Here is a 15,250-nt window from a genome sequence, read left to right as displayed (position 1 = left end):
AAAGAAACGACTTTACTGATAATGTACAAAAACATTTGTACCGTTGTAGGACACGGTTGGTAGAGTCGCAAACACAAAGTGAGACGGCCAGAACAAGCGACAAAGTAAATACTCGGTGTCAAGAAAGTGTTTCATGTTTTGAAAAGTGGTAGTATGCAGTGCTGTTTTTCTGGGGGAACGCTGAGGGATGCGTACCCCTAAACTTTTTCGTCGACAAAGTAATTTTTTTGCGATGTTGAGAAGTAGGAAGAGTGCCAAAGATTTATTTCACGGACGTAAATTTTTTATTTCATTTTTTCGTGTTGATAATTGCAATACGAACGATACCAGTGCAGTTTTTGGTGGGAAAATCGATGTTATTGACTGTTTCAAGCATTTGGAAGCCGCAGCAACCGTTCTCGACAACTGAATCGCTGGCAGCCAGTTCGACAAGCATGTAGTGCCTTCACCCGCTAATAGTGGACCATGGTAGTGCTAAACGGATATGCGTACGCTCAAATCGCATGCTTCATTTGAGGTTATGTTAACTGAAGTGTTCGATACCACTTTCTCTTGTATGTTTGTTGCTCGGTATCGCCTGCTTCATTTGAGCTGTAAAGTAAACTGAAGAGTCCGATACCATTTTTTTTAGTTCGACATGTTGATGACGTCATGGCTAAAAGCAGACGGGTGGTATCCCATGCTTTAGCCATAGATTTTTTCGCTGCATTATATCCCGTGTCGGAGTACCCTCAAACTCTTTTTTAGAAAAAAGCACTGGTAGTATGGATAAAAGAAAGAATAAAGTCTAATAAATGTGGGGTCTAAAATTGCGTACCTTGAGAGCTACGAACACTTGTTCATCTTCGCTACAGTGAAACAGTATCTCTTTTCTGTTTTTATTATTCAGTCTTCTGACTGGTATGATGCGCCCCGTCACGAATTCCTTTCCTGTGCCAATCTTTTCATCTCAGAGAATCGCTTGCACCCTAAGTCTTCAGTTACTTGTTGGATGTGTTCTAATCTCTGTCTTCCTCTCCAGTTTTTACCCTCCACAGCTCTCTCAAGTATCATGAAAGTTATTCCCTGATGTATCAACACTTTTCATAGCGTCATGCCCCCTCTTCTTGTCAGTGTTTGCAGTATGCTTCTTTCTTCGTCGATTCCGCCTACAATCTCCTCATTCCTTACCTTCTGAGACCACCTAATTCTCAACATTCTGTTGAAGCACCACATTTCAAGCGCTTCGGTTCATCTCTGTTTCCCTTTTCTCGCTGTCCATGTTTCTCTGCCATACAACGCTGTGCTCCAAATGTACAGCCTCAGAAATTTCTTCCTCAAATTAAGGCCTATGTTCATACTAGTGCCGGCCGCTGTGGTAGAGCGGTTCTAGGCGCTTCAGTCCGGAACCACGCAGCTGCTACGGTCGCAGGTTCGAATCCTGCCTCGGGGATGGAGGTGTGTTAGTTAGGTTTAAGTAGTTCTAAGTCTAGGGGACTGATGATATTAGGATGTTATGTTCCATAGTGCTTAGAGCCATTTGAACCATTTTTTTCATACTAGTAGATGTCTTCCATCTGCGAATTCCCTCTTTGCCTATGCAAGTATGTTTATTATGTCCTACTTGCTTCGTCCGTCATGGGCTGTTTTGCTCCTAAAATAGCAGGATTTCTTAACTTCATCTACTTTTTGATCACCAATTTTCATGTTAAGCTTTTCGCTATTCTTAGTTCTGCTACTTCTCATTAATTTCACCTTTCTTCGGTTTACTGCCAATCCACACTCTGGGCTCACTACACTGTTCTTTACATTCAACAGATTCTGTAATACTACTTCGCCTCAGCCGAGAATATCAATGTCATCAGCTAACATGATATCCTTTTACCTGAACTTTAATCCTACTCTTGAACACTTTTTTTAATTTCAGTCATTATTACTTGGGTGTGTAGACTGTACGGCAGTGGAAAAAGCCTTCACCCCTCTCTTACATCCTTTTTAACCGCAGCACTTCGTTCTTGGCCTTACAATCTGATTGGTTCCTCTTGGTTTTACTACACATTGTAAAACGCCAATCTTTACTCAAAGCTCACTCTTATTTTCGAACATCTTGCACACTTTACATTGTCGAACGTTTTTCCAGGTCCAGAAATTCTGTGAACCCGCCTTTTCATAAGCCTTGCTTCAACTGCTAAGCGCAGTGTCAGAACTCCTTAAGCGAAATTGATCGTCACCTAACAGGTCCTCAGATTTCTTTTACTGCAAGACTTACAGGACAACGTACTGCAACACAAGAAGACTAGTTTTAACATATGTTCAGCACCTGTCAAAAGCCTTCGCTGTCCTGCTACAGGTAGTACCATTATAACAACGGCTGGAGATGTGGCTCGTACGTGATGGAGCAGTAGTCTATTTTCTCCGAACTGTCTGAGAACACCTCGGACATTTTAATGGATTGGTCGGGGAGTTTTAGTACGTTCGGCAGATGGTTCTACCCGATCTTAATCCCTGGGTTTTTTGGTTGCTGAGCCACTTGAAATCTTTGGTGTATGCAAGCCCAAAAGATGACGTTCAGACACTACAGAAAAGCGTCATCATACCTTGAATTTTCCAGACAGTATGTGATTCCCTAAGACGTCGGACAGAAGCATGCCTTACAATGAATGGATAAAGAATTGAGTACATCCTTCATCGTTGTCTCACAAGTGCAGGTCGTATGAAGCAGCAAACAAATTGTGACAGAAGTTCTGCTGTTTCACGGTAAGAGAATTAGATGTTTTCATATGTTTACTCATGCGTTTACTGCATTCTGTAGTTCGTAATAGCAAAGAGCTTGCAATGGAAGAGAAGTGTTTCACAGTAGCGCAAATGAACAAGGGCTCACAGATCATCAAGCATTCATTTTAGAGCCCATGTTTACTGGCCATTTCTTTCCTGTTTTGGTCCGTACTACCACCTCTCAAAATATGGAATACTTTTACTCAAAATTCTGTATATGACGTGCGGTTATCATCTAGAAAGAAAAATACTCATTAATACTCCGTAGGTAAAAAGCTTGTACTACAAGCGCCTCGGGCTTTTGGCGGATAGAGAGGTCGGGAAAGTCACGATAATTGTAAGCAAATTTAATGATTTACACGATAAAATTGAGCTCGCAGTCGAACAGAAAGGAAACGATGAAGTGCAATCCTTTGATCTAAACATCACGAAGCAAGTGGTACGCATGCCTCCAAAGTGTACAGGAAACCCACAATGCCGAAAGTTTAATTATAATCAACCTGTATATGTTCTAAATGAAGCATGGTACATAAATATTATTCTCATAGTGACGCTACAGATGGAGAGCTGTCCGTCTTCTGTACCAAGTCTACCTAGAGACATAGGAGTCTGAAGTTCCTGGTTTGGCACAACAACATTTCCTGAACTAAATGAGGCGGAATGTCAGAATGAACCAACCTACTTCGCACAGACAGAACATTCTGTCACGTTGTAACTCATACGTAGGGACTGCGTCATTGACGATTGATACGGGCACACGTTTTGACATCTGCGCTTCGTTCATCGCTATTTAACTTCATTACATGGGTAAAACATTCAATATTAAAGCCGACCAATAGAAAGGTGAATCCTTAAAGAATATGTACCTATTCTCTCTGCAAACTTAATCATTCATTCACTTTTCCACACATCCTGTTAATCTGAATTCACTCATGCCATTGTTTCTGGGTTTCACAATTTTCGGCGCCGGCCGTTGTGGCTGAGCGGTTCTAGGCGCTTCAATCCGGAACCGCGCTGCTGCTACGGTCGCAGGTTCGAATCCTGCCCGAGTATGGCCCTGAGCACTATGGGACTCAACTGCTGTGGTCATCAGTCCCCTAGAACTTAGAACTACTTAAACCTAACTAACCTAAGGACATCACACACATCCATGCCCGAGGCAGGATTCGAACCTGCGACCGTAGCAGTCGCACGGTTCCTGACTGCGCGCCTAGAACCGCGAGACCACCGCGGCCGGCGCCTCGAGTATGGATGTGTGTGATGTCCTTAGGTTATTTACGTTTAAGTAGTTTTAAGTCTAGGGAACTGATGACCTCAGATGTTAAGTCCCATAGTGCTCAGAGCCATCTGAACTATTTTAACCATTACAATTTTCACACGCGTTGTTTCACGGCAAACATCTCCTCCGCTGTAAATGGGACACTCCCTCAATAATTACTAAGATGTGAATGATAAAAGAATGTCGTAAATTTCCTTGTTAGATTACTTTGATCTTGTTAGAAGATTTCGCTGATAAATGTTCCAACAGCCAATAATAAATACATACCGATGCGGCCGGAGTGGCCAAGCGGTTCTAGGCGCTACAGTCCGGAACCGCGCGACCGCTACGGTCGGAGGTTCGAATCCTGCCTCGGGCATGGAAGTGTGTGATGTCCTTAGGTTAGTTAGGTTTAAGTAGTTCTAAGTTCTAGGGGACTTATGACCTCAGCAGTTGAGTCCCATAGTGCTCAGAGCCACATACCGATGCTTGAAGGCAGCTGCCGGAGTGACATTACAAAGTAAATCCATTTAGCCTGTCACAACTAAACTGCTACTATTTTCTTTCTTCTCTTCTTTGTGGACAAGCGTTAACAATGCAGTGAAGCCGAACCATTTGGTGTGAAGACAGCGCAATACATTAAATTTTCAAAGCTCCTGCAAATAAGTAAATTTTTGTATCTGCAATTCCTTAGCTGAGATTACAGTCAAGACAACAGACAATTTTTAATTCTTGCCTTGAAGACTGGTGAGAATACATTGAAAGAAAAATCGCAACCTCAAAAAATATTTAATTTCGCGGCAATACATTTGTTTTGGTAACAGATTTATGTGATTAACGTTGCAAGATCACAGGTTAATGTAAGCACGAGATAAGCCATTGCAAATGTGAAATACTGGTACATTAATAACCCGTGTAACCACCAGAAAGTTGAATGCAAGCATGCAAACGTGCATACATTGCGTTTTACAGATGTCGGATGCGTTTGTGGGAAGGAGTTCTATTACTGTGGCTCTTGGTCGGTCAACGCAGGAACGTTTAATGCTATTTGTGGGTGGCACTGTAGGTGTCGTTCGATGATGTCCCATATGTGCTCGATTGGAGACAGATATGCTAATCGGTCATGCTAAGGCAACATTTCGACACTTTGTAGAGCAAGTTCGGATACAACAGCGGTTTGTGGGCGAGCGTTATCCTTAGAAAACACCCCCTGGAATTCTGTTAGTGAATGGCAGCATAACAGATCGATTCACCAGACTGACGTACAATTCTGCAGGCAGGGCGCATGGGATAACCACGAGAGCGCTTCTCCTGTCATACGAAATCGCACCCAAGACCATAACTGCAGGTGTACGTCCAGTGTTCCTAGCACGCAGACAGGTTGTTTGCAGGCCCTTAACCGGCCTCCTAACCAAAGCGCTCTCCTTCTAACCAATGAGCGCAAGCCACTGGTACCGAGGCAGAACCAGTTTTCATCAGAAAACAAACAGACGACCATCCTGGCCTCCAATGAGCTCTCGCTTGACATCAGTCAAGTCGCTAACGGTAGCGACAGTTGGGCTCAGTGGAAAGCACGCTACAGATCGCCTGTATGGGAGCTGTCCATGAAGTAACCGATTTTCACCAGTTCGTTGTCTGACTGTGGTGCCAACTGATGTTCAGATTGCTGCTGGAAATGCAGTACGATGCGCCGAACACGATGACCTTCCCTCTTTGTGGTGCCACGTGACCGTCCGGAGTCCGGTCTTCTTGCGATCGTAGACACCCGTGTCCACCGTTGCCAGCAATCACGTACAATGGCTCTGTTCCTGCCAGCTCTTGCTGCAACATAGCAAGTAGAACATCCAACGTCTCGGAGCTCTAGTAAACGACCTCGCTTAATTTCAGTCCTGATAATGGCGTCTTCGTCACCTTAAACATCAACTTACCATTCCAGTCTCAAAGATAAATACTTTCATGACCGTTCCAGCTAGTATTTCAAGCAAATCTGATCTGGACGCTACTACCGCCTCTCTTATGCAACTGTTGCAAAATTTGAGTGGACATCATCCTTTAGATGTAGAAACAAGCCTACCAACTTTCGTTCATGTGGCCCAACTCCTTCTTGGTTTCGTGATTTGTTTTCTCTCAACATGTGAAAGCTACTGGATATCAGTATGTGGATTCTTCTCTCATGTCAACAGCCGACGCGGGCGTCGTGGAACTTGGTGTTCTACATGACGGCAGCGGTGGCGGCGGCCGGCTACGTCCTCTACGCCGTCTTCACCACCGCCGAGGAGCAGCCTTGGAACGTCCCATCCACAGGTGAGGGCTTGAGGCTGCTTTACGCCGCTTCCACCGACAGAGCGCGTCACTGCTGGCCGTCACACTGCTTGCTCTCTCTGCCTCGGATCTGATGGCTATATAAGCTCGTTTCACTCTTCGGTGCCGGCCCTGTAGATGTCAAATTGTCTGTCAGGAGAGTTCCTACGCCCGCATCTCGTGGTCGTGTGGTAGCGTTCTCGCTTCCCACGCCCGGGTTCCCGGGTTCGATTCCCGGCGGGGTCAGGGATTTTCTCTGCCTCGTGATGGCTGGGTGTTTTGTCATGTCCTTAGGTTAGTTAGGTTTAAGTAGTTCTAAGTTCTAGGGGACTGATGACCATAGATGTTAAGTCCCATAGTGCTCAGAGCCATTTGAACCATTTGAACCATTTGGGACTCAACATCTTAGGTCATGAGTCCCCTAGAACTTAGAACTACTTAAACCTAACTAACCTAAGGACATCACACACACCCATGCCCCAGGCAGGATTCGAACCTGCGACCGTAGCAGTCCCGCGGGTCCGGACTGCAGCGTCAGAACCGCTAGACCACCGCGGCCGGCCCGGGTTCCCGGGTTCGATTCCCGGCGGGGTCAGGGATTTTCTCTGCCTCGTGATGGCTGGGTGTTGTGTGCTGTCCTTAGGTTAGTTAGGTTTAAGTAGTTCTAAGTTCTAGGGGACTGATGACCATAGATGTTAAGTCCCATAGTGCTCAGAGCCATTTGAACCATGTGAACCATTTGACAGTTCCTACGATGACACACTGGTCCCAGGCACGCTCAGTTGGGATCATTTTAGCAGCTGCCGCTAACCGTTTCTGTTTAGATTCCTGCGTCCTGAAAAAATACGTACATGAGTCGGATGAGGTGTGCTTTTATTGAAAGACTGACTGGTCGCCGAACTGTTGAATGTAGGCATGAGGAATAGGATGGAGGATCCTTTCAAGAGACTGCACATACTTGGACGTATATAGGCCAGAAACATGACTGATCCACCTACCTAACATGGGACTGTAAGCCTAAGACCTGCTATGGTACCTAGCCGCCGCCACGTTCTTTTACGACCATCATAAAGAGACTGACAAATCGTGCACTCGTCGGTGAAGAGAACCCAATTACACTGATACAGGTGTTTGCTTCTCCGCATTCCCCAGTTCTATTGGAAGGGGGGGAGAGGGAATGGAGTTCTCAATTTCTCTATTGTTGGATACCTAGAGGCCAAATTAAACGCGTTGAGACAGTTAACGTATTGTCAGTTCTACACAGGCCTCCTAGTTGCCCCCAAGAAGGCAGTCATTGCTCTATTTGCGTTCTTCTAGGGGTATCTACAAAACATAATTTGTAAGTAGAGATAAAATTGGTATAGTTCACCACGGGCTATTTGTAAGAACAAAGTCTTCATCGTTTTGTGTCTCACGAGTGCACTTGAATGTCAGGCTGACCTCGCTGTGGTGTGTGCCACTTCTCGTGTTGATAGCCATTCTTACCGTAAAGTGACATTTAGGAACGGCCTACGCCACAAACAGTCCTTCAAGACAAGTTAACAAAGTGAACAGTGCACACAAGCCGCACTATCCCGTGCTCTACAGTACTACATTTAGACAGCAGCGAATTGATCCGGGTTGTTAAATGCCACTTGGTCACCTAGAATAGGAGGATGGCCATGTGGCGTCACCCAGTATAGGAGTATGGCCATCTGGCCTCAGGATGTCAAGTATGCGTGAAAGAAAACGATCCGGGTAAATTTTCGAGAACACCATTGCAGAGAGGAATCTCAGTGGTATTCCTACTAGGACACCTTCGCTGATATGTATCATAGATAGATCACCCGTGGTCTAGGGGACGCCGGCACGGTAGCTCAGCGTGTTCGGTCGGAGGGTTAGCAGCCCTCTGTAATAAAAAAAACTGAGTTAATCGATCAACAACGAACCTAAACGGATGTCTTACGGCGTCCGCCCCGAGCATATGCAACAACGAAACCGAACAAAATGAGATTCAAACAAAAAAAAGGTAGCGTCTTTGATTCATAATCAAAACGTCTTCGGTCCCAGGTTCGATCCCCGCCACTGCCTAAATTTTGAAAAAATAATCAGCATTGGCGGCCGGAGACTTCCGTCATAAGAAGTCAGCCTCATTCTGCCAACGGCCTTGTCAAAGAGGGCGGAGTTGCGGATGGCACTCTCTTGTCCTAGGGGTGGGAAATTGCCCCTAAAGGTGGAAGAATCAGCAATGATCAACGACATGAGGATGCAGAAGGCAATGGAAACCACTGCATTAAAGACACGTAACGTGTATCCACAGGACATGTGGCCTGTAATTGAAGAAGTGTCATGATGATCTCTCCATTGGCAAAAGATTCCGGAATAGTCCCCCATTCGGATCTCCGGGAGGGGACTGCCAAGGGGGAGGTTACCATGAGAAAAAGATTGAATAATCAACGAAAGGATAACGTTCTGCGAGTCGGGGCGTGGAATGTCAGAAGCTTGAACGAGGTAGGGAAACTAGAAAATCTGAAAAGGGAAATGCAAAGGCTCAATCTAGATATAGTAGGGGTCAGTGAAGTGAAGTGGAAGGAAGACAAGGATTTCTGGTCAGATGAGTATCGGGTAATATCAACAGCAGCAGAAAATGGTATAACAGGTGTAGGATTCGTTATGAATAGGAAGGTAGAGCAGAGGGTGTGTTACTGTGAACAGTTCAGTGACCGGGTTGTTCTAATCAGAATCGACAGCAGACCAACACCGACAACGATAGTTCAGGTATACATGCCGACGTCGGAAGCTGAAGATGAACAGATAGAGAAAGCGTATGAGGATATTGAAAGGGTAATGCAGTATGTAAAGGGGGACGAAAATCTAATAGTCATGGGCGACTGAAATGCATTTGTAGGGGAAGGAGTAGAAGAAAAGGTTACAGGAGAATATGGGCTTGGGACAAGGAATGAAAGAGGAGAAAGACTAATTGAGTTCTGTAACAAGTTTCAGCTAGTAATAGCGAATACCCTGTTCAAGAATCACAAGAGGAGGAGGTATACTTGGAAAAGGCCGGGAGATACGGGAAGATTTCAATTAGATTACATCATGGTCAGACAGAGATTCCGAAATCAGATACTGGATTGTAAGGTGTACCCAGGAGCAGATATAGACTCAGATCACAATATAGTAGTGATGAAGAGTAGGCTGAAGTTCAAGACATTAGTCAGGAAGAATCAATACGCAAAGAAGTGGGATACGGAAGTACTAAGGAATGACGAGATACGTTTGAAGTTCTCTAACGGCCTAACGCTGTAGATAACAGCAATAAGGAATAGCGCAGTAGGCAGTACAGTTGAAGAGGAATGGACATCTCTAAAAAGAGCCATCAAAGAAGTTGGGAATGAAAACATAGGTACAAAGAAGGTAGCTGCGAAGAAACCATGGGTAACAGAAGAAATACTTCAGTTGATTGATGAAAGGAGGAAGTACAAACATGTTCAGGGAAAATCAGGAATACAGAAATACAAGTCGCTGAGGAATGAAATAAATAGGAAGTGCAGGGAAGCTAAGACGAAATGGCTGCAGGAAAAATATGAAGACATCGAAAAAGAAATGATTGTCGGAAGGACAGACTCAGCATACAGGAAAGTCAAAACAACCTTTGGTGACATTAAAAGCAACGGTGGTAACATTAAGAGTGCAACGGAAATTCCACTGTTAAATGCAGAGGGGAGAGCAGATAGTTGGAAAGAATACATTGAAAGCCTCTATGAGGGTGAAGATTTGTCTGATGTGATAGAAGAAGAAACATGAGTCGATTTAGAAGAGATAGGGGATTCAGTATTAGAATCGGAATTTAAAAGAGCTTTGGAGGACTTACGGTCAAATAAGGCAGAAGGGATAGATAACATTCCATCAGAATTTCTAAAATCATTGGGGGAAGTGGCAACAAAACGACTATTCACGTTGGTGTGTAGAATATATGAGTCTGGCGACATACCGTATGACTTTCGGAAAAGCATCATCCACACAATTCCGAAGACGGCAAGAGCTGACAAGTGCGAGAATTATCGCACAATCAGAATGAGATTTTCACTCTGCAGCGGAGTGTGCGCTGATATGAAACTTCCTGGCAGATTGAAACTGTGTGCCCGACCGAGACTCGAACTCGGGACCTTTGCCTTTCGCAGGCAAGTGCTCTACCATCTGAGCTGCCGAAGCACGACTCACGCCCGGTACTCACAGCTTTACTTCTGCCAGTACCTCGTCTCCTACCTTCCAAACTTTACAGAAGCTCTCCTGCGAACCTTGCAGAACTAGCACTCCTGAAAGAAAGGATATTGCGGAGACATGGCTTAGCCACAGCCTGGGGGATGTTTCCAGAATGAGATTTTCACTCTGCAGCGGAGTGTGCGCTGATATGAAACTTCCTGGCAGATTAAAACTGTGTGCCCGACCGAGACTCGAACTCGGGACCTTTGCCTTTCGCGGGCAAGTGCTCTACCATCTGAGCTACCGAAGCACGACTCACGCCCGGTACTCACAGCTTTACTTCTGCCAGTACCTCGTCTCCTACCTTACAAACTTTACAGAAGCTCTCCCGCGAACCTGGCAGAACTAGCACTCCTGAAAGAAAGGATACTGCGGAGACATGGCTTAGCCACAGCAGGAGAGCTTCTGTAAAGTTTGGAAGGTAGGAGACGAGGTACTGGCAGAAGTAAAGCTGTGAGTACCGGGCGTGAGTCGTGCTTCGGTAGCTCAGATGGTAGAGCACTTGCCCGCGAAAGGCAAAGGTCCCGATTTCGAGTCTCTGTCGGGCACACAGTTTTAATCTGCCAGGAAGTTTCATCGCACAATCAGCTTAACAGCTCATGCATCGAAGCTGCTTACAAGAATAATATACAGAAGAATGGAAAAGAAAATTGAGAATGCGCTAGGTGGCGATCAGTTTGGCTTTAGGAAAAGTAAAGGGACGAGAGAGGCAATTCTGACGTTACGGCTAATAATGGAAGCAAGGCTAAAGAAAAATCAAGACACTTTCATAGGATTTGTCGATCTGGAAAAAGCGTTCGACAATATAAAATGGTGCAAGCTGTTCGAGATTCTGAAAAAAGTAGGGGTAAGCTATAGGGAGAGACGGGTCATATACAATACGTACAACAACCAAGAGGGAATAATAAGAGTGGACGATCAAGAACGAAGTGCTCGTATTAAGAAGGGTGTAAGACAAGGCTGTAGCCTTTCGCCCCTACTCTTCAATCTGTACTTCGAGGAAGCAATGATGGAAATAAAAGAAAGGTTCAGGAGTGGAATTAAAATACAAGGTGAAAGGATATCAATGATACGATTCGCTGTGACATTGCTATCCTGAGTGAAAGTGATTTGCTGAACGGAATGAACAGTCTAATGAGTACACAGTATGGTTTGAAAGTAAATCGGAGAAAGACGAAGATAATGAGAAGTAGTAGAAATGAGAACAGCGAGAAACTTAACATCAGGATTGATGGTCACGAAGTCAATGAAGTTAAGGAATTCTGCTACCTAGGCAGTAAAATAACCAATGACGGACGGAGCAAGGAGGACATCAAAAGCAGACTCACTATGGCAAAAAAGGCGTTTCTGGCCAAGAGAAGTCTACTAATATCAAATACCGGCCTTAATTTGAGGAAGAAATTTCTGAGGATGTACGTCTGGGGTACAGCATTGTATGGTAGTGTAACATGGACTGTGGGAAAACCGGAACAGAAGAGAATCGAAGCATTTGAGATGTGGTGCTACAGACGAATGTTGAAAATTAGGTGGACTGATAAGGTAAGGAATGAGGAGGTTCTACGCAGAATCGGGGAGGAAAGGAATATGTGGAAAACACTGATAAGGAGATGGGACAGGATGATAGGACATCTGCTAAGACATGAGGGAATGACTTCCATGGTACTAGAGGGAGCTGTAGAGGGCAAAAACTGTAGAGGAAGACAGAGATTGGAATACGTCAAGCAAATAATTGAGGACGTAGGTTGCAAGTGCTACTCTGAGATGAAGAGGTTAGCACAGGAAAGGAATTCATGGCGGGCCGCATCAAACCAGTCAGTAGACTTATGACCAAAAAAAAAAAAAAAAAAAAAAAAAATCATAGCTAGCGTTGCGCTGTACCAAAGCTACGGTTCGGTAGTTGTGGTGCTGTACATAAATACGTAGTAAATGGCAGGATTAACGGTAGCAGTGTTAGCACTGGCAAGGAAAGATACCTTAATGAAAGTGTAAAAGAGAAGCTCGGAGCTGATGACTTGTCTTCGTCTTTTTGTTTTTTGTTTCTTTAGTTGTTTGTTTTACACATAATTAGAACCGCCATCATTCAGTGTTAGTGTATTTCATATCCTTACTGAACATAAATTGCATTTTATTAGGAATAAAAATTAGTTGATCACTTATCAGTGTCCATTTTAAGTAACTAAAGCAATTAATTTTTATGCATGTACAGTATACATGCACAGATATAAAAAAATTGGGTAATTGGTTGGTTGGTTTATTGGGGGAAGGAGACCAGACAGCGAGGTCATCGGTCTCATCAGATTAGGGAAGGATGGGGAAGGAAGTCGGCCGTGCCCTTTGAAAGGAACCGTCCCGGCATTTGCCTGGAGCGATTTAGGGAAATCACGGAAAACCTAAATCAGGATGGCCGGACGCGGGATTGAACCGTCGTCCTCCCGAATGCGCGTCCAGTGTCTAACCACTGCGCCACCTCGCTCGGTCGGGTAATTATTTTTGTTATTTTCACTCAATATAATTTTCTTCATTATGATGGGAGGCAAGAGTTTCGTGTTATTATTGATAAATGCGAAAGTTGTTTATGAATAACAGAAATATGTTTTACTCGTGTATAAGTTCGACGAAGTACTGAAGCGATGTTTGATGTATTTTTGTTTCGTGTTTTTTTATCTTTTTCTGAGAAAATCGCTTTCTTTAGCGCTATATGATAGATCTGTATTTTTTCTTTGTCCCGTGTTTCACTTTACAAATCAACTGTTTTCCAATAAAAGCTGAATTAGAAATTGAAAATTTCAATTTTGCTATGTATACTTTTTCTTGTCACGTAACAGATAGGGGGCTAATGATGTAGAGCAAAAATGTTCCGCAGGTTACGCGTCCTTTTATATATCCTCACTCAACTTCTAGACGTTTCAACACTTATGGTTTCTAGGAGAATCTATTAATGGTAATGGACTGTAGTCCTGCAGTCCCAAAAAAGTGCATTTGCCAATGTTTGTTTGTCTCAAAGTAGTAACTAACACCAAGGAAAGAGTGTCTAAGATAATAATTAACTGAGTGAACTTACAGTTTATTTTTTTTTTCAAACTTTATGTGTGATGGAAAGACGTAGTTGTTTCTGTGGAAGTTATGTAAAGGGCATCTACACTGAATTTAGCTGTGGTGCAGAATAAGATAATTTTTATAACAGTAAGAGCAATTATATTTCGATTATCTTCATGAAGCTCATGTATCTAACCCTTTTGATTGGTATTAGTTGCAAATGTCACACTCGAATGCAGTTTGTTGAGCCAATAAATTAAATTAGTGTAAATAAGCGTCTCTAGCAGGTTAGCATAATAAATCCATCGCCACATAAATTAATGTATAGGATGGTCCTAAGAAATTTATTACAGTAGTATTATTCACTTTATTCGCTTAAAGGATGTACACCACAACACTGATCACATTTGTAATGCAATTCAAATAAAGCTCTCCAGTTAACTGTGAGTAATTTGTATTCAACGACAAACAGTAGTTAACGTACTCAAAAATTTTCTATTTTTGTTCCAGAGAACGAAGCCACAGCGAAGAATGACAAGGGCGTTGTGAACACAGCGTTTGATGCGGACGACTCTCTGTTCAACAGTCGAAGATCTAGACTCTAAGTGTCTTTCTGTATCAGGTTACGCTACAGCCCATCTGTCTTAATCTTAAAAATTCTTATTTATTGTCAGTACATCTCCAGCAACCCTTACTCTAACAGCTGAAGCTGATGCTAAATTTGTCATGTTACTAAAATTACATGTCAAAGTCCAAATAAATGCCACTTTTTGCTCTCTGTTTATTTCATTGTAACAACTCGTTATTCTGTCGAGCCTTGGTATGTTTCTACGAGGGGCGTTCAGAAAGTAAGCTCCCATCGGTCGCGAAATGGAAACGACTATGAAAATCCGATAAAGCTTTGCACAGATGTGTTGGGTAGTGTCTCTAGTATAACCCCAGTTAGCATCACGTCGCTCTTCTCATTTCTGAGCTCGCAGTGAGTGCGTAAAGATGTCTAGAAAATAGTGTCTGCCGCCAAGTACGAGGGCCTGGTGAGAAATTTCGCCTGAAGCTATGCAGCTAACATTACATAACAGTCGTGCTGTTTCTTCCTCAAGACAATTCTCAGCCGCATTCTGCAGGGGCAATGAAGATGCTCCTGCATCGTTTTCAAATGGAAATGTGAGATTACCCAAAATACAGTCCGCAATTGTCTCCCCCTGAGTTTCATCTCTGGTCACATGAACCGCTGTCTTTGAAGACAACATTTTGACACAGACAACGAGGTGTAGGCCAGCGTGGAGAATTGGCGGAAAGCACTGGCGGCTGCCTTCTATGATGAGGCTATTGAAAAGTTGGTACAACGCTATGACAAAAGTCTAAGTCAGAACGGCGACTACATAGAGAAGTAGCTGAAAGGTGTAGCTAATTGTTACAAGTAAAACATTTCTGATGTTCACTGTGGTTTCAATTTGGCAATCAATCGGAGCTTACTTTCTGAACAGGCCTCGTACAACGAGACCTGACTGTATAAAAACGAGTACCTGTCTGTCAGACAAACTTTACTGTCATACTGACAGTTACTTGCTGACACTAAGCTATGGCAAGCACATAGTCGGGTGTATGAACAAAGTACAGTGTAGTTCACGTATTGTTATAGCAATGTATGTATTA

General features: G+C 43.7%; 1 protein-coding gene across 1 annotated transcript in view; it reads left to right on the top strand.

Moving 5' to 3' along the window:
* LOC126252278 (sialin-like) overlaps nucleotides 1-14,199 on the top strand; it is a 72,584-nt gene extending 58,385 nt beyond the window's left edge. The window contains exons 7-8 of the mRNA XM_049953151.1: nucleotides 6,196-6,316; nucleotides 14,105-14,199. Of these exons, the coding sequence (XP_049809108.1) occupies nucleotides 6,196-6,316; nucleotides 14,105-14,199 (216 nt within the window). The remainder of the gene's footprint in view (nucleotides 1-6,195; nucleotides 6,317-14,104) is intronic.
* Nucleotides 14,200-15,250: the final 1,051 nt, after the last annotated feature.

This window comes from Schistocerca nitens, chromosome 4 (assembly GCF_023898315.1).
Source record: "Schistocerca nitens isolate TAMUIC-IGC-003100 chromosome 4, iqSchNite1.1, whole genome shotgun sequence".
Taxonomy (NCBI): domain Eukaryota; kingdom Metazoa; phylum Arthropoda; class Insecta; order Orthoptera; family Acrididae; genus Schistocerca; species Schistocerca nitens.
The sequence above is the reverse complement of the archived record's forward strand: the minus strand, read 5'-3'. Positions and strand labels throughout refer to the sequence as shown.